Here is a 19,308-nt window from a genome sequence, read left to right as displayed (position 1 = left end):
CTGTCCATAGCAGTTTGTACTTGTCTTAGATCATATATTACTTTCTACTCTGTCCTATTATTATGTCAATATCTTATCTCCCTTTCAAGACAGTAAGTTCCTAGAACGTGAAAAATTCCTATGGTCCTGAGATTATTTATTAAAGACTTGGATTCTCAATTGCTCCAAACTGAATATGGCATTTATAATAATATATGCCAAAATATAAAATTCAAATTAAGCAATATATAAGTGTTTTGATCTAAGTATAATTTAAAGCTAATATCTTTATTACAAGAGTTCCAAAGTAAAACTACCCACCTTTCAGAAATTTATTCTTTCACAATAAGAAACCTATTATATCATTTTTATACCAAAGCAACAATTTAAGGTACTCTTAGTGACTGTATAACAAGGTTTCTCTCCAATTAACATTATTAAAAGTCTTTTACCCACTTAGTCCTTTACTTACTTTCCAATTTGCCCAAGTAAAATGATTACATTTAGTATCTCTTTTCCCAGTAGCAAAGGAGATGCCTCTTATTATTTCAATCTTCAATGGAATACAGAGGGCTTTTTTAATCCAAACGAGTATTTTTAAATTTTTCAAAGAAACTTTCTCTAGTCCTAACAGTGTTTATGTTGGAGAACAAAGTTTAAAAAACAAGAGAAAGAGGGGATCTATATGCTTGAACTTTTGAAAGTCATAAGATAAACTTAATAATGCCTAAATAAACTGGTGTTAAAAATGCATACATTGTAAAGCAATACCCACAGCCCCCAAAATATATATATATTTGCTTCTCATTTAATTATCTTTAAGGTACCTACTATTTTTAAGTTTTATCAACCAATACAATAGAGCCAAAAAAATCAATATTCTTCACTACTAATCCATTATAATTTTAGAGAAATGACTACTGGCCAATAAGTTTTAGGGATATTTATATCCCTAGATCTCTTAAAGGTTCTACATTTTACCTGAGGTATTCTTTCAAGTATTGGGTTGAGTGACAAGTCATTGTGGTAGCAGATGATCTCTCTATTCCATTCAATTCAGGGTACATCAGTATCAAAGTGCTATGACCTAATAAACAAATCTAATTTCCAAGTCCATCTCTTCATGATCTAACCTAAGAGGACAAGAGAAAGGCCATGAAAAGACGTGCCCTAGGTTGTTGTTGGTTTTTAAATTCTGCATTCTTAATGTACAACATGACTCCTCTGGCATATGAATGTAAGTAAAGACATAATTTGTAGAATAATAAGCACTAATATTACATGCTGCTTCAGCGCTGTCATATTTTTAATCCATCAAATTGATTAATGTTATAATAACTCTACACAAACCTATCATTTGTGCACTAATGAAGTAAACTACAGTTTATCCTTAGGCAACTGGATCCCAAAAGCTCATAGATGTCATCTCTTCAGCTTCCAAAGATGATGTAGACAGTGTTATACAAAAGGAGTAAGAAACATGTATAGCCTACCTCCAAATCTGAAAGGCTTTCTGCCAAAGGTGTAAATACAAATACTACTAATATAACAAATGCTCAAAGAGCCTTTGACAGCTCTTAAACATGGACAAGTTATGGCAACACACAAAGAGAAAAGAAGAAAATAATTTACTAGTTTGACATAAATACTATTCTGATGATCTCAGTGATACCAACAGACATTAATTTCAAAACCTAACAAGTTTTAAACGATTATGATATGAAGGCCTCGTTTAAAGTAGATTTTAAAGATGTTTAGACTTAAAATATGATAATATGTGACTTTATTAAAACTAGAATTTTAAGAGCTACGTATTAAATTCAGAAGCAATTCAAACTGCAAACTATAGTACAATTCAAAGATAACACTATATCTCAGGTATCACTGATAATGAAATGATTAAATAGTGATGCCCTGAACGGTTTCATAGGGGATGTTTAATGATATTACATAGGATATGTTAGGAGAAGTGACTCTTCCCACAAAAGGAGTTTAGAACCCATCTCCCATCACCTCAATAGTCAGAGAGCAATGTTTATGTCAGAAAGTGGCTCATGTGAAAAAAATGGAGAAGTGCAGTGTAACACTGTCATTTCCATAAACCTAAAAAAACCGGCAAGCAGCATTTTGTATCATTAGCTTTAAGTCTACTGACTGAGTCCATTTGGCTGCTTATAACAAAATACCAGAGACTGGGTGACTTATAAACCAAAGAAATATATCTCTCACAGTTCTGGAGGCTGGAAGTCCAAGATCAGCATGGTCAGGTTCTGGTGAAGGTCCTCTTCTAGGTCATTAACTACTGACTTCTTGCTATGTCCTCACATGGCAGCAGGGCAAGGGAGCTCTCTGGGGCCTCTTTTATAAGGGCACTAATCTTAATCATAAGGGCTCTGTCTTCATGACCTAATAACCTCCCAATGACCCCACCTTCTAATACCATTACCTTGGGGAAAAGGATTTCATACATAAATTTGGGGGAAACACAAAATTTTAGATCATAGAAGTTACTTAAAGAATATACTGGAAACAAGTGCAGATACAATGATTACAGACTATATTAGATTAAAATAAGGGCCCTGAAGCCCATGGCAAATAAAACTTATCCCATAAATCCCTCATCAATATCCTCAATCACCCATTCATTTGTAACAAAGTGATAAACAAAAAATTAAAATGATCCTAAGTGAGGGCACATGAATGAATAATAAAGAATTAATTCTATATTCGTAATAGAGAATTAAGGCAAATGGATTCTAATATCCTGCCATTCATGAAGCAGAAAATAGAAAGCAAAACAGATTGAAAATTCAGGAAAACTAATAGAGGACAGAACTTCTTCCCCACAACCCAACCTTAGAGCCCAAATGAAACAAGAGAATAATGAGAATCTATCATCTTCTGGTCAAACACTACCCAGACTTCTACCTCAGCAGATGATGATGATGTTGATGATAATGATGATGGTGATAGCAGTTAAAATTTTCCAAGACTCATAAAACTTATATCCAGAATATACAAAGAACTTTTAAAACTCAATAATAAAAAAGACAAATAACCCCCCAAAATTTTATGGGCATAAGATCTGAATAGACATTTAAGCAAATGATGGCCAACAAGCACATGAAAAGATACTCAGTATCGTAAGTCATTAGAGAAATACAAATCAAAATCACAACATACCATTTCATAACAACTAGAATGGCTATTATCAAGAAGACAGACAAAATAACAAATATTTAGAGGATGTGGAAAATTTGGAACTCTCATACATTGCTGATGGAAATATAAAAAAGTTGGTAATTTCTCAAAATGTTAAACACAAAATTACCATATGACCAAGCAATTCTACTCCTAGGTATTCACTCAGGAGAAATGAAAAAACATATATCCACACAAAGTCCTGTACGTGAATGAGCACAACAGCATTATTCACAATAGTAAAAAACTGGAAACAAATGACCATCAATTGGTGAATGGATAAATAAAATGTGGTATATTCATAAAATACAATACTATTTGGCAAGAAAATGGAACCAAGTATTGACATGTGCTACAACAGGGATGAGCTTCAAAAGCATTGTGCCCAGTGAAAAAAGCCAGACTAAAGAAAATACATTGTATGATTCCATTTATATAAAATGTTCAGAATAGGCAAATATAGAGACAGAAAGTAGATTAGTGGTTGACTCGGAATGGGGATGGAAAGTGACTGTATTAAATAGGCAAGAGATTTTTTTTTTTTTTTGGAGTGATAAAAATATTCTACAATTAAATTGTGGTAATAACCACAACTCTGTAAATATACTAAAAAATTCTTAAATTGTATATTTAAAAAGGATATCAACATTATATCTCAGTCAAGTTGAGGTAAATAAAAAATTTTAAAAGACTCTTATTGCACTTAAGTGCTTGACATATTTACTATCTCACAACTTTATGAGATAGACATTATTATCATTATTATTCCTATCTCTATATATAAAGCCTAATATGCAGTGTCCTCTCGGGAGTTCAACCGAGAGACCAGAGTTCGACCAAGAGACCGGGAGTTCGATCGCTCACTATGATGTGCGCTGACCACCAGGGGGCAGTGCGGAATGAAATAAGCCGGGGAAGCAAGGCCCCGTCCGGCAGCCAGCAATCAGCAGCCAAGGAAGGAAGGCCCCGGCTGGCAACCGGAATGCCCCAATCGACCCTGATCACCAGCCAGGCCTAGGGACCCTACCCGTGCACAAATTTCATGCACCGGGCCTCTAGTTTTACAATAAGAAAATTGAGGCACAAGCATAAGTAATTTGCAAAGTCACACTGCTAATAAGTGACAAGTGTCAGGATTTGAACCCAAGTAGTCTGACTCCACAGTCAGTGAACACAGAACTTCATTAGCTAACATCTTACAGAGGTATTAAAGCAATCATAATCATCCTACAACAGTTGTTCTCAACCCTTAGCATATAAGAATCACCTGAAGAACATCATAAAATTGTGTACTTCCACCAAACCCAAAGCTCAGAGATTTGAATATTGTAGAGATGAGGACCAACATCCAAGCATGCCACAAGGACTCCCAGTAAATCTGATGCAGAAGTATATGAACACAACAAAAAAAGACTGTACCTAGGGCAAAAAATATACTTGAAATAAGACTGAGTTCTTTTCTCCTCTTTCATTTATTTGCCTCAAAGAATGTGATCTTAAGGATCTATGTAGATTCATTCTATTCAATAATATTTTTGCCCATTTTATTCTACTCAAGTATTTGTGGATATGGCTAAAAGCCATGTTTTACAAAATGCCTTTGTAACATGTTACAATTGTATAATGTTCCAGAATAAGCCTTTAAGATTAATGAACTGAAGCATCACTAATTTTGGAACCAAAGTGGCTAAATGATAGTTTTTCCATTAAGTGTAATCAAAAAGGAAAGTAAAACTAACTTAATAATTATAAGACCTGAACATGAGCCATCTAAATCTATCTATATGAAACAAGATCAATTCCAAAATGGTAGTCAAAGATCAAGTTCATAAAACTGACAAACTTCTGGACGTTAACAAGGGTCAAGAAAACAAATTCACGCTAGCCGTCAGCCTTTCCCAACCCAACGTCTCCGCACCAGCTCCGCGCCACCTCCATGGCCGACATGGAAGATGGCAAGGAGCCCTGCGCCCTGTCCTCTCACTCTGGGAGCACATTCTTTCTTTATAAGTATGCATGTGTCATCTCAAATAGTTATGTTTAGACTTTGTCCCATTATAAAAATGAACAACCATTTTTCATTAGTTTCCAATAAAAAGGAGGCCAACTACATGTGATTATAAATAGACTAGAGGCCCGATGCACGAAATTCATGCAAGGGGCTCAGCCCTGGCAGCCGAGGGGGCGTGCCTCAGCCCTCACAGCCCCAGCTTTGTCTGGAAGGTCATCCAGAAGGACGTCTGGAAGGTCGTCTAGCTGTTGGGTCTAATCAGCATATTATGCTTTTATTATTATAGACATGAACCTTGTATCTAGGACTCGAAATTCGAATTTTTTTATGGTAATCTGAAATGCAAAAAAGAAACACTAACACCATGTCCGAGCTTTTCTCAGAAATAGAGATGAATATGAGATTAACAGCAGAACTATACAAAAACAGCTGGTTAAGATTAAAAGTGTAATTTGGCACAAAAAAAAAAGACGACGACAAACAGCCCTGCACAAGTATTAGACCTCAACAATGTTAACAATGTTAACCTTCAAGTTTTAATGGTTCTCTAAATCTAATCCTAGAAAATGGAAAATAGATTTTCTTCAAAATAAGGAGCAATTCTCCCCACTACTCTATGCCAAACATTATCATTGTAATAACAGCACCATTTTTTTAAGACTCTACTATTTGCCCACTATTCTAAGTACTTTGCATATACTCACTCCCTCACATCAAGCTAAGTAACCAAAAAACTCTCCACTCCTCCTTCCTCACTCCTCCCAGCTAGCCAGGAAACACAGGATTCCCTACAGAGGGTATGTCACTGCACCTCCTGAAATCCTGGCAGAACTGCAAGATACCCCAAGAACAAACAAACAAGAAAGAAGATAACATAGCCTAATCATCACAGAATCCCTTTATGAACAGGAGTTCAGAGGTAGAAAATCCTCAGAAACAGAAAAAATATAGTATACATTTAACATTTAACTGAACAAATAAGTTATTAAACTTACAAAATGTACCACAGGCTATAATAAAATGATAAAGATAAATATAAAATTGTCATTGCTCTCTCGAATCGAATTTTGGTGAGTGGGTCAGGAGCCCAGGGGTGGGGTGGTTGAGAAGAGGGCTGAGATATATAACCATTTACAATACAATAGGTGAATGCAGGTGGTATAGGGAAAAAAACATAGGTCTTGAAGTCAGGCATACCTGGGCTCCCCTCCCAACTCTACAACTTATTGTCTGAGTTACCTTGGTCAACCTGCTTAACCTCTTCTTGCCTCAATAATCTCATCTGTAAAAAGGGAAAAAATTACCTACCTTGTAAAGGTTGTTGGAAGAATAAAATTAGATAAATTAGGTAAGTGCCATATGCAGGCTCTAGCTTACAGAATGTACTTTCAATAGAACCCCCTAACTCCCCCACCCCATCAAGAAGTGAAATCTAATTCCCCGCCCCTTGAATCCCCTTGCAACTCTCTTGTGACCAATAGAATATGGAAGAAGTGATGCTTTGAGATTTCCAAGGCAATGTCATAAAAGGTGATGCAGCTTCTGCCTTGTTAGTTTGGACAAATGCCTTTGGAGAACTGTGTAAGAAGTCTTACTACCCTGAGGCCACAAGCTCTAAAGAAGCCCAGGCCACATGGAGAGGCAATGTGTAAGAATTCCAAAAGACCACCCCAGCTCAGATCATAGCCAGCACCAATTATCAGATATGTGAGTGAAGATGCTTCCAGATGTTTCCAGCCCTCAACTGTTGGATCATCTCTGCCTTTGGTTCTTTCCAGCCCATTGAGAATCCAGACATTGTGAGGTAGACACAAGCCATCCCTCCTGTGGCCTATCTAAATTACTGGCACACAGGATCCATAAAGGTAATAAAATAGATGTATAGTAGCCATAGTTTGTGGTCTGGTTTATACACTACAACAAAAACTGAACAGTTATATTTTAATAATTACTATTAGTCACAGATTTAGCATGAAAGACAAAATTAAATGCTAATTCATATGAAGCCTCAGAATCCCCCCTGTTCACCTAAATCAGACATCCCTCTCACAATCCAGGACTGCTGGCTCCCAACTGCTTGCCTGCCTGCCTTCCTGATTGCCCCTAACCGCTTTTGCCTGCCAGCCTGATCACCCCCTAACCACTCCGCTGCCAGCCTGATTGATGCCTAACTGCTCCCCTGCCAGTCTGTTTGCCCCTAACTGCCATCCCCTGCAGGCCTGGTCACCCCTAACTGCTGTCCCCTGCAGGCCTGGTCACCCCTAACTGCCCTCCCCTGCAGGCCTGGTCCCCCCCAACTGCTCTCCACTGCAGGCCTGGGTCCCCCGCAACTGCCCTTCCCTGCAGGCCCGGTCACCCCCAACTTCCCTCCTCTGCCGGCCTGGTGACCCCTAACTGCCCTCCCCTACAGGCCCGGTCACCCCCAACTTCCCTCCTCTGCTGGCCTGGTCCCACCCAACTGCCCTCCCCTGCTGGCCATCTTGTGGTGGCCATCTTGTGTCCACATGAGGGCAGGATCTTTGACCACATGGGGGCAGCAATCTTGTGTGTTGGAGTGATGATCAATCTGCATATTACTCTTTTATTAGATAGGATAGAGGCCTGGTGCATGGGTGGGGGCTAGCTGGTTTGCCCTGAAGGATGTCCCGGATCAGGGTGGGGGTTCCCTTGGGGCATGGGGCAGCCTGGGTGAGGGGCCTGTGGTTTGCAGGTCGGCCATGCCCCCTGGCGACCCAAGTGGAGGCCCTGGTATCTGGGGTTTATTTATCTTCTACAATTGAAACTTTGTAGCCTGGAGAAGAGCCAAGCCTTCTGCTTGCTCCATGGCAGCAGCCATTTCTGTTGGGGTTTATGTATATTCTATAATTAACCTTTTGCACTCAGATGTCGAGTGTGACTCGACACGGTTAGCATTAGAATAAAGGAATCGAGAAAAAAGCAAGCGAGTGCAAAGGGTTAAAACTTTGTAGCCTTAAGCGGAGGCCTGAGCAGGCCAGGGTGTGCGGAAAGCTTGGCTTCCTCCATTGCCGGAGGCAACCCTAGCCTCCCACTCTTTCTAGCTCCGTGGCTGCCACCATTTCTGTTTGGATTTGTTTACCTTCTATAATTGAAACTTTGTAGCCTTGAGTGGAGGCCTAGGCTGGCAAGAGCAGGCGGAAAGCTTGGCTTCCTCCATTGCCTGGGAAACCCAAGCCTCCCTCCTGCTCTCTGTGGCTGTATCCATGTTGGTTGGGTTTATTTGGATATTCGCTCCAGATTGGCTGCTGGGCGTGGCTTGTGGGAGTGGCTTATGGGTGTAGTTGAGTGATGGTTAATTTGCATATTACTCTTTTATTAGATAGGATTAGTCAAGTCATTTACCTATGATACAAATATAATACAAAATTTTAAATAATAAATATACTTTATATTGTCTATAAACTACATTCCATGATTTCTAAAATATATCTCCCTTTCTAAAATATTTATTTTAATATTAAAATTATTTTATCTTCGCCAAATCACCACCAAATGTTACACTATGAGAAAATTGGTACAAGTATATGGCAAGAAGGAGAAGTCTGTTTTAGGAAAAAATACATCAAGAACAATTCAACTAAAGAACAAACATCAATTACCATGCAGTTAACTTTACATAACTAGTTCTCATCCACTAACCTAACCAGAATAGTAAAAATAACAATGACAATGTCTAATGAAAAAAATATAGTAACTTTTATTTTTACATTATTTCTCATGATGTATCTTTTAATTTATAAGAAAATTAGAAACATTGCTTATAATTCATGATGCCAAAATATTTTCCTACAACATAAAGATTAATCGAAAGAAAAGGAGGTGGATAAAAGGCCAGATCACTAACGCATCATCTGTCAATATTATCTTACAGAAATAAATGCTGGAGTAATGATGGCCTCTTCATGGCTAACAAATGATACAATTTTTTTGTATGTAGTTCCAGTCAGTGCTCTATTTTGACCAAGTAATGAAATATGACCTGAAGGGGAAAATATTTAAGGATACTGTATTCACTGGGATATACACAACTATATACAACAAAAGTCTTTTTTTTTTTTTTAATCCAAAGGCAGGTTAAGTCATAAAGAAGCTTCTTTGACATAAGAGTTCTTAGAGATGAAAATATATAATCAGCACAAAAACGCAGCTAAGTGTATAAGCACAATGAAATGCTTTTTATGGTTTCTATTTTGCTAACACAAGTTACAGTTAATGGGAATTGCCATGGTAAAATGATTGTTTTTATGAAATGAACCTTCTTTATTACTAACCAATCAAATTTCATTTTTATTACTGATGTAGAAAAGTCCAAAACCATGATTCATTTATAGAGAGTACAAAAATAAGAAAAGTGTTCAAGAATAGAGGATCATTTACAAAGCAATAAAAAATTAAAACATGCATTTCTCTTACTGGCAAGCCAAATAATTCTACACAAATGTCTGTAGCTGAATTTGCTGAATATTGTAACATTTCTGAACAAAAAATGAGAAGCCTGAAATTAATATCTCATCCTCCATCTGGTATTTTAGTCCATCTGATAACTGCTTATCAAGAAATTTTTTAAATGTTTAAAAAATGTTAAGAAGTTTGATGATGTTTTCTTTCCATTTTCACTCAAATATGGAAGGCTTGAGCTAACAATAATAACTCAAATGTCTTCATAGAAATAAGAGTGACGAATTTTATGGGGCACCCATCACCAAAACCTTTAAGTTAAAAACAAAAGTCATTTAATTTTAGAGTATAAAATGTTAATAAAGCACACAAGAAAATTAAAGCTCGCATTATGTTTAACTACGGACTATTTGAAGATCAAAATAAGCCTTTCAAATGATCTTAACACATCGAAGTTTTCCAAAAGGCAACAAAACACTTCCTCTAAGAATTTGGCTTCCAACCTATTCATGAATACAAGTATGATAAACTAAAATAGCCACACTGCTGTCAATAAATTGTACTTTGCCTCTAAGCCTCTAATCTGAAGTATAACCATTTTTTGTCTTGGTTTTGCTTCTCCATCTGCCCCTTCACATCTGCCCCTTCACATGTGCCAAAGTGCTAACACTATAATATGAGATTATTATTATAGCTAAAATGAATCAAAGAAGATTCTCTGAAATGTAACAGCCAGTTCAATAACTTCTCAATAATCCCTCAATGCCTTCCTCCATACTGGAGGATCCTCAGAATACTGATTATAAATATCTAACAAAATATCTTTATTTTCAAGAACAAAAGAATTAAATGCATTGTGTTGGGGTTTTTTATTATTATATGTTGCAATTATCAGGCTCAGATATGCGGACATGCAGATTTAAGAGCCGTGATTATCATTTTCTTCATTTTCAATAAACCTTGTGAACAATAGCATCACTTCTATTTTTAAAAGGACTTTTAAGCTATGTTTTCCACTTCTTTGCACCTCTAGAACTCTTCTGAATGCTTTTCAAGCCCAGATTTCCCAGTACTCATGTGGAAATGGGATGAAATGGAAGCACTTTATTACTGATATAAAAACAAAAATTTTTAAACATGCCTTACTTTCAATATTTTTACATATGGATTCCATGGAAACTGTAAAACTACTTTCCCAGATCATACCATAAACTAATGCTACCGCTAAAATGAAGTTATTAATAAATTTAAATAATTAAGTACCCACATGCTCACAATGAGATAAATGAAATATTCTAAGTCTTCTTTTCTCATTCTTTATATAGTTTTGAGCTTCTAAATAAAGAACAGACAGATATTGTCGTGATTTCAAAAGATTAATAATTACAGTATGACAAAATTAACCAATATGCTTAAAATATAGCAAGGCACTGGGAAGTAATAAGATCATTCAGAAAAGATGGTATATGAGTTAATAAAAATAAAGGCACTTTGGACATTTTCTGCTGTCTAAAATGGTAATGGGATAACATCCTCTTAAGCAATAAAAGTAATAATAGAAGCTACCATGTATTGAACACTCATCATATACCACCATGTACTAAGTGTTTAATATCTATACTAATAAAAGGATGATATGCAAACTGGTCAGGATGCCCTCACAGTAACAACCAAACAGCAGGCTGCATGGGCGCCAAAGCCGGCAGGGGGGTTAGTGAGGGACGACCAAACAACTGAACAACAGGCTGCGTGGGGCGACCAGGCCAGCTGGGGGGTTAGCAAGGGACGACCAAACGACCGAACAGCAGGCTACATGGGGTAACCAGGGGGGCAGGGAGGGCAGTGAGGGGCGACCAGGCTGGCAGAGGGGAGCAGTTGGGGGCAACCTGACCAGCAGAGGGGGGCAGTTTGGGATGACCAGGCCAGCAGGGGGCAGTTGGGGGCGACCAGGCTGGCAGGCAAGGCAGTGAGGGACGAGTAGGTTGGCAGTGGGAGGGGGGTGCAGTTGGGGGCAACCAGGCCAGCAGAGGGGGGCAGTTGAGGGTGACCAGGCCAGTGGGGGGGGCAGTTGGGGGCAACCAGGCTGGTGGGGGGGGGGCAGTTGGGGGTGATCGGGCTGGCAGGGTGGGGGCAGTTAGGGGCGATCAGGCAGGCAGGCAGGTGAGCAGTTAGGAGCCAGCAGTCCCGGATTGTTATTCATACTCAACTGACAGCGGTCCCGGGGATCGGGCCTAAACCAGCGGTCAGACATCCCCCTAGGTGTCCCAGATTGGAGAGGGTGCAGGCTGGGCTGAGAGGACTCCCCCCGCCCCTGGGAATGAATTTCGTGCACCGGGCCTCTAGTATATTATAAAATACATTATCCCCCTTATAAAATAAGGAAACGGTAGCCAAGAAGGTTCTGCCCAAGATCAAAAAAGAGGCAGAGATGAACTTAGAACTCAGTTCTTCTGTCTTCCTTCAATGGCCTGTTCCTAACCTTCATGCTTCCTTACCTAAGGGAGCTTCAATTTCTTCATCTATAAAATAACAACACCTATCTAACAGGATCAAATTACTAATATTAGCAATTATGTATATAAATCATCTAGCACAGTGGCTCAAAAAGGGATGCTTACTCTTAATATACTAGTAGTAATAATCTAGTAGTAATCAGATAAGTATCAGATAAGTTTTTAAGGCTAAAACTTTTTGGCACTAATAAATCTGCCTCTACTGAAAAAGACTCAGAATATATGTATATCTATGACCTATACCAAAATTCTATTTTATAGTAAAGACTAGAGGCCCAATGCACAAAATTCATGCAAGAGTAGGCCTTCCTTGCCCCAGCTGCTGGCACCAGCTTCCCTCTGGCACCCAGCACCCGGGCTTCCCTCCAGCCTCTAGCAGGCACTGGGGACCCTGGCTTCCCTTGCAGCCCTGGCTTCATCTGGAGGGACGTCCGAAAGGACGTCTGGTCTAATTAGAATATTAAGCTTTTATTATTATAGATAAATATGGCTGGAATCTACCAAATGTATAATCATGAAACAAGTATCTTAGAATCATTTGTTATAGGAGTAACTTTAATAATTGTAATAACTGTAGATGTTTTATATTATTGAAATAAATTTTGTATTCTATTTATAAATAACTTTTAAAAGCTTGACCAAACATATCTTCACACAGGAAGTTAGAAGCAAAACCCAGTAGAAGAGAAAAACTGATAAGTAAACAGCTAAAAAGACTATTACTGAACAATTATTAGGTGCTTAAAATATGCCAAACACAACACTAAGCATTTTATATCTCTTCTCATCATTTTAAAATAACATATAATTTATATTCACTATTTTATAAATAAGAAACTTGAGGCTTAAAAAGGCAAGAATTTGCCCAAGGTCACACATTTAGTAAGTAGCTGAATAAGAGCCTAGATCTGATTTTTACTCCAAAATTCAGACAGTGTAAAAGCAAGATGAAGGAAGTTATCAACACTACACAGCTGCCTCCTGCTTGTGCTCATCACCTCTCTCTCCTTTTGTATGTACCTGGCGGCACTGTGGAGCCCTAAAGTCAGGAGCCACTCTTGACACAGGAATGGGCAAGTAAATCAGGCCTGTTCATCACAGTACACCATCCTTTTGGCAACACCGACTGCTCCAAATGTGGTCACACAACTCACATGGGGCTACTTAATCCTCCCCTTGGATATATTCATACTCAACTGACAGTGAAAATTTAAAAAAAAAAAAAAAAAAACGAAAACAGAAACTCAAGTAATGTACTGGAATACCTTGTCATTAAAAGAAAAAATGCAAGTCAAAATTTAAAATACACAGGCTGTTATAAAAGATTTTGAAATCCATTCAATATGCAGGACTGTTTTTATCTTTCTTCTAAAGTTCTAAATCTACCATATAACAATCTAGCAACCAAACCACTAGTTCAAAATTCATACTTTACCATTCCTTTCCATGTTACTGAATTAAAAGAACAATTCAAATTCCTTTTCCATTTTAAGAAACTTATCCAAAGAAACTACTCAATAGATACAAACATATCTATGCAAACATTACTTATACAGAGAAAAATCACATATACCTGTGATGGCTTTAGGATGCATCAACTTGGCTAGACTGAACTTACATTTGCCAGAATTCCCTTTCTACTATATTTCTGATTAGGGTGAGCTACAAGGAATATTCTCTCACAGACTTTAGGAAGACAGAAGGGGCAACAGTCATTCTATAGCATGTAAAACACCTCCTAGTTATTCAAACTCATGGCTGTGAAGGGATTTTGCTGATATAATTAAAGTCCCTTAATTAGCTGACTTTAATAAAAAGGGAGATTATCCTGGGTGGACCCTATTTAATCAGTTGGAAACCCTTTAACAGAGGCTCTAAGTCCTCCCAGAGATCAGACACTGCAAGCAGCAGCTGCTACATGTGCTCTCTCCCTCCTGGATCTCCCATTCCTGCCTGTCCACCATGTGGACTTAGTACTTGGTTGGTCAACCCACATAACAGCATAAGCCAATTCTGTGTGTGTGTGTGTGTGTGTGTGTGTGTGTGTGTGTGTGTGTGTGTGTGTGTGTAGAGACACAGAGATAAAGAGAGATATAGAGCTCCTACTGTTTCTGCTTCTCTGTTGAGCTAATACACACCCTACATACCCATCAGAATAAGACTAGATAAGTAAATTATGATTTTATTACAATGAAATACTATATTACCATTTTAAAATGATGTATTACTCCATTCATAGACATGACATATGACAAAACAGATTACAAAAAAGTATGCATATTTTACCTTTATGTTATTTTTTTTTTTTTCAATATTAGGGAAAGAGAAAAGAAATAGCTTTGCTTACCAAAGTTTTAATGATGAGGATGGGGTTTTAAAGTCTTAATCTGGGTGTTACGATTTTAGGTGATCCTTACTTCATTCTTTTTATATTTATTTGGGGGAGGGAGTTGTTTTCATTTTCTACAATGAACATGTATCATAATTTTTCAGAAAAGAAATAAACCTTTCTCATTTGAGAGGAGAAAATGTCAGGCAGACTTACAGGTTAAAATGTGCCAAAAGCCTTAAAAGACAAACAGGAGTTATCCAAGCAAAGGGGACATTTCAGGCAGCGGGCAACATGTGCCACAGGTGGACAAAGTTTAGAAAGGAGAATGTTCAAGGAAAGGAGTGACAAGAGATGAGGCTAAACAGGCTTGGACTAACTTATGGAGAGTCTGACATGCTCCCTTCACCAACTGGTAACTAATGAAGGTATTAAAACAAGAGGATCACATTTGCATTTTAGCAAAATAAAAATAAAATAACACAAACAAAACCCCACTGAGGCTAGCAGTGTGGAGACTAGACTGGAAGCAGGGAAACCAATTCAGAGACTACAACAGTAATCCAAGCAAGAAAAGCAGCCGAAACCGGTTTGGCTCAGTGGATAGAGCGTCGGCCTGCGGACTGAAAGGTCCCAGGTTCGATTCCGGTCAAGGGCATGTACCTTGGTTGCGGGCACATCCCCAGTAGGGGGTGTGCAGGAGACAGCTGATCGATGTTTCTCTATCATCGATGTTTCTAACTCTCTATCCCTCTCGCTTCCTCTCTGTAAAAAATCAATAAAATATATTTTTTTAAAAAAGAAAAGAAAAGCAGTGGAGATGGAGAGAATAAGCCAGAGTCACAGAAGGAGTAAGAATTGAGAGAACTTAGTGGGGGACACACTGGTAGTAGAGACAAAAGTGGTTCACTTAAACTGGGGAGTTCAGAGAAGGCTTCCAAAAAGATGTCCTTATGAATAAGGCTCCCCAGATATCACAGACAGCCTTACAGGCAAGAAGTCTCTAAATGTATCCAAAAGAAATATCAAACATTGTGGTGGCTCACAGCTACTGAAAGGAAGAATAATAAGCAAAGTGTTAAATACATTAAAAATGAAAGCTCTGGGCTACAAAAACAGATTCACAATGATTTATTAAGTTAAAATAGGACTATGTATGCATATCTCTCAAATCTCCTGAGGTTGAGCTCTTCCAACAAAATCCTATTACTGCCAAAAATAGAAGATTCTGAATTGTTGGATTTGAGTCACACTTAGATGTCACTTCAAGTCAAACGCAGGGTTTCATATAAATTATTATTTCATCTGCCCTTTTTTTTACTGCTTGCCAAAGTAAAATCTTTTAGATCTTTAAAATTAGAATCGCTTAAATTACAAAAGTAAAATATTCTCACTAGAACAATTTAAACAATTCAGAAATATAGTTCCTCCACCTTCTACCAATGCCCTACCCTGATTACCCTTGAAATTACTCCTTAAAATTAGTTGAATATTATTCTGTGGTTTTTTGTTTGTTTTTGTGTTGTTGTTTTTTGCTTACATATACACGTTTACACAGCATTTATTTATTTAACAATAATGGGTTGATACAATATATATTATTCTATAACTTGTTTTTTACTTAAGATAATCATAACTCAAGCCAATATATTCAACAAGTGTACCTCTTCATTTTTAGTATCGGTAATTATGTGAGCATACGATTTGATATATAATTAGGACATTTCTGGTTTTTTGCTCTTACAAATATCATTTTATATTTCTTTTATTTTTCTGTGTATTTCTTTAAATGCTGGTCCTTACATTTCTATCAGATTGAATCCCCTGAAGAAGAATTTCTGGGTGTTATGTCAGTCCATCAAGTCAAAGGTGTTTCTAAAAAGTACATGTAGCCCTGGCCTGGTGGCTCAGTTGGTTGGAGTCCCTCCAAACACAAAAACAGCTGCAGGTTCCATCCCCAGTGGGATGCATATGGGAAGCAACCCATCCACGTTTCTCTCTCACACAGATGTTTCTGTTTCTCTCTCTCTTTTTCTCTCTAAAATTCAATAACAGAGAACAAATCCTGGGATGAGGATTTAAATATATATTTATATTTAACTCTAGTCGGTGTTGCTCTGTGGTCGGCGGCACACAGAAGGGTTAGATTCCAGGTCAAGGGCATGTACCTGGGTTGCAGTCAGGGCAAGGGCAAGGGCGGGAGGCACCTGATCGATGCACATCAATGTTTCTCTCGCACGCCCTCTCTCTCCCTCCTTCTCTCTCTAAAAAATCAGATCCAAAAATATATATATATATATCCTCGGGTGAGAATTTTTAAAAAGTATTGAATAAGTATTTTTTTTAAGTACATGTAGATTTAAAGATGCTTCAGTGAATCCTAGAGACCCAGCGTATGGCTATATTGTGTCTCTCGGAGATAAAAGGAAAACTTCGGTGACCCCTCAATGACAAAAGGTCACCACCAGGACGACTTATTGGTGGCAATCACCTTACCCTTCAGGTCTCACCACCGAGGCTGCTCCCGCTCCCACGGAAGCCTGGGGACGCCCGGCCCCTGGTGGCCACGCCCCCACCCCAACCCCAGCCCACCTCCTCCTCCACACACACCCGCCCCTCAGGCCCCTAGGGGGGCCGGAGAGAGCACCGCCCCGGGGCGGCAGCCCGGGCTCCCGCCACTGCGAGGTGACCTTGACCAACGTCTCCCCTCAGTTTTCTCATCCGCGGCATAAGGCTGGTACTCCGTGCCCGCCTCCTTCCTCGGGCCGGGGTTCCGCCTCTAATGCCGCCAGCCGGGGGGGAAACTGCAGCCCTAAAACCTCACGCTGCTCCCCGCAACTGGCCGGCGCCAGCCCCAGCCTCCCCCGCGGCCCTGGGCCACGCGCGCTACCTGCGATCTGCGAGACGAAGGCTTCCGCCACCAGAGACATGTCGGCTGGGCGACCCCGCGCCCGCGGCTCCTGCTCCCGCGGCCCTCCTCTCCCTCCTCCGCAACCCCGGCGGCTCCCGGCAGCTGACAGGCCTGGGCCGGGCCGCGGCTCGGACTCGCAAAGCCCACCACCACGGCGACTGCGCCGGCGTGGACCCCAAGGTTACCGCCAGCCCGGCCGGGAACTTCCGGCGCAGCTGACAGCGGCGCGCGGGCGCTTCCGCCGCCCCGCCCCCGGCCTCCGCGCGCGGCGCCCGGTGCCCCTGGCGGGTGGAGGGAGGAGGAGTGGGGGTGCCTGGCTCCCGGGGACCCTAGACTCCAACCTAGGGCGTGGGCAGGGGGACCCCGGCAGTTTTCAGTGCCCTTTCTGTAAGCGAGAATCTTGTCAACAGCTCACCTTTTTAAGGGCTCACTAGATACCGGACACTTATTAAACTATATACAGCATTCTATTTCATTTCATCCTCTCAACAACCCCATGAAATGCCACTGTTATCGCCATTTTACTGATAAGAAAACAAGCTTGGAGGGTTTAAACGTTTGCTTGGGGAGTCTGCTCAGGCCCAGATTCACATCCATGTTAATTTCCTCTCTCCTACTGTACTGCCAGGTTGATTAGCCCATGGACAGACATTAGTGTTTAATTATTCCTTATTTCAAACATGCTTGCCAAAGAGAAGGAGACTTGAGCAGCGCCTAAGCTGAGAGACTGTGCCCTTCAACTCTATACACCACAAATGAGAATAAGAATACTCTAGTTTCACACACCTCTCCGCTTTTGGGGGTGAGAAGGGCAGGAAGGAAAGACACTAAATCCCGTAAGTGGCTTTTTAACCCCTTAACTTGATAACTTCCAAAATATACATACATAATTAAAGAAAAAACAGACTATGTTACAAATTAAAAAGTGGAACAGACTTAAGAGATCATCTTGTGGGCCAAAGCCCTCTCTCACTGATGAGAAACGGGTTCAGAGGTGAAGTGGCTGATTTTAAATCACACAGTAAGTCGAAAAGTCAGGTAGCTTCCTAAGTTTTTTGCAAAGGAAACCTGGTGTTCTAAGAATTGCTGTCCATGACACAGGATATTTAGGAAGTTATGCCTCCTTTCTGTTTGCTTCCATAACTCTAAACCTCTATTACAATTTATTGATCATATTTCTGCCTAGTTCACTAGTGTATTAGTTTCATAACTGATTGCCACAAACTAAGTGGCTTAAAACAACAGACATGTCTCCTGGGGGCTAGGAGTCCAAAGTCAAGATGTCCACAGGGCCATGCTTTCTCTCATGGCTCATGCCTTCCCTGCCTCTTTGTAACTTCTAGGGGTTGCCAGAAATTTTTGGCCTTTCTTGGTTTAGGCATATCACTCAAATCTCTGTCTCCATCATTACGTATTTTCCCTGTCTGTCTGTATCCGAATTTCCTTTTCTCATAAGGGTACCAGTCATTGAACGAGGGCCCACCATAATACAGTATGACCTCATCTTAACTTAGTTTCATATGCAAAGACTCTGTTTCCAAATAAGGTCACATTCATAGGTAACAGAGGTTAGAGGCTTGAACATACCTTTTTTTATTTTATTTTATTTTATTTTATTTTATTTTATTTTATTTTATTTTAGGTTTTATTTTATTTTATTTTGCAGGTGTTGGTGGATTCTGCCCACTATGCTAGATATGTTTTTTTTAATGTCTTATCAATATTTGCATCACCTTCTGCAACTAAAAAAAAAAACCTGGTTGAATTAAATTTAAATTTACCCCAAAACTTACATGAACAAAAGTAGTGTTTTAGAAAGCAGAGTTTTTTCAACGGCTGAGATTCAGAGTTGACAAGAGGCTGAGAAAATAGGCTTTTCTTGTTCATGCTGAGGGCGGTAACACTGATAGTAAAGAGTATGCTATGCCCAGTTTCTTCATCATCATCC

General features: G+C 39.4%; 1 protein-coding gene across 1 annotated transcript in view; it reads right to left on the bottom strand.

Annotated features, from left to right (window-relative positions):
* Positions 1–17,586, bottom strand: part of MTX2 (metaxin 2) — a 60,918-nt gene extending 43,332 nt beyond the window's left edge. Inside the window, exon 1 of the mRNA XM_008138527.3 lies at positions 17,340–17,586. Coding sequence (XP_008136749.1) covers positions 17,340–17,379 — 40 coding nt within the window. The 5' untranslated portion in view covers positions 17,380–17,586. The remainder of the gene's footprint in view (positions 1–17,339) is intronic.
* Positions 17,587–19,308: the final 1,722 nt, after the last annotated feature.

Source organism: Eptesicus fuscus, chromosome 11, assembly GCF_027574615.1.
Source record: "Eptesicus fuscus isolate TK198812 chromosome 11, DD_ASM_mEF_20220401, whole genome shotgun sequence".
NCBI lineage: Eukaryota > Metazoa > Chordata > Mammalia > Chiroptera > Vespertilionidae > Eptesicus > Eptesicus fuscus.
Note: the sequence above shows the minus strand (reverse complement) of the source record. Positions and strands in the feature narration are given on the sequence as shown.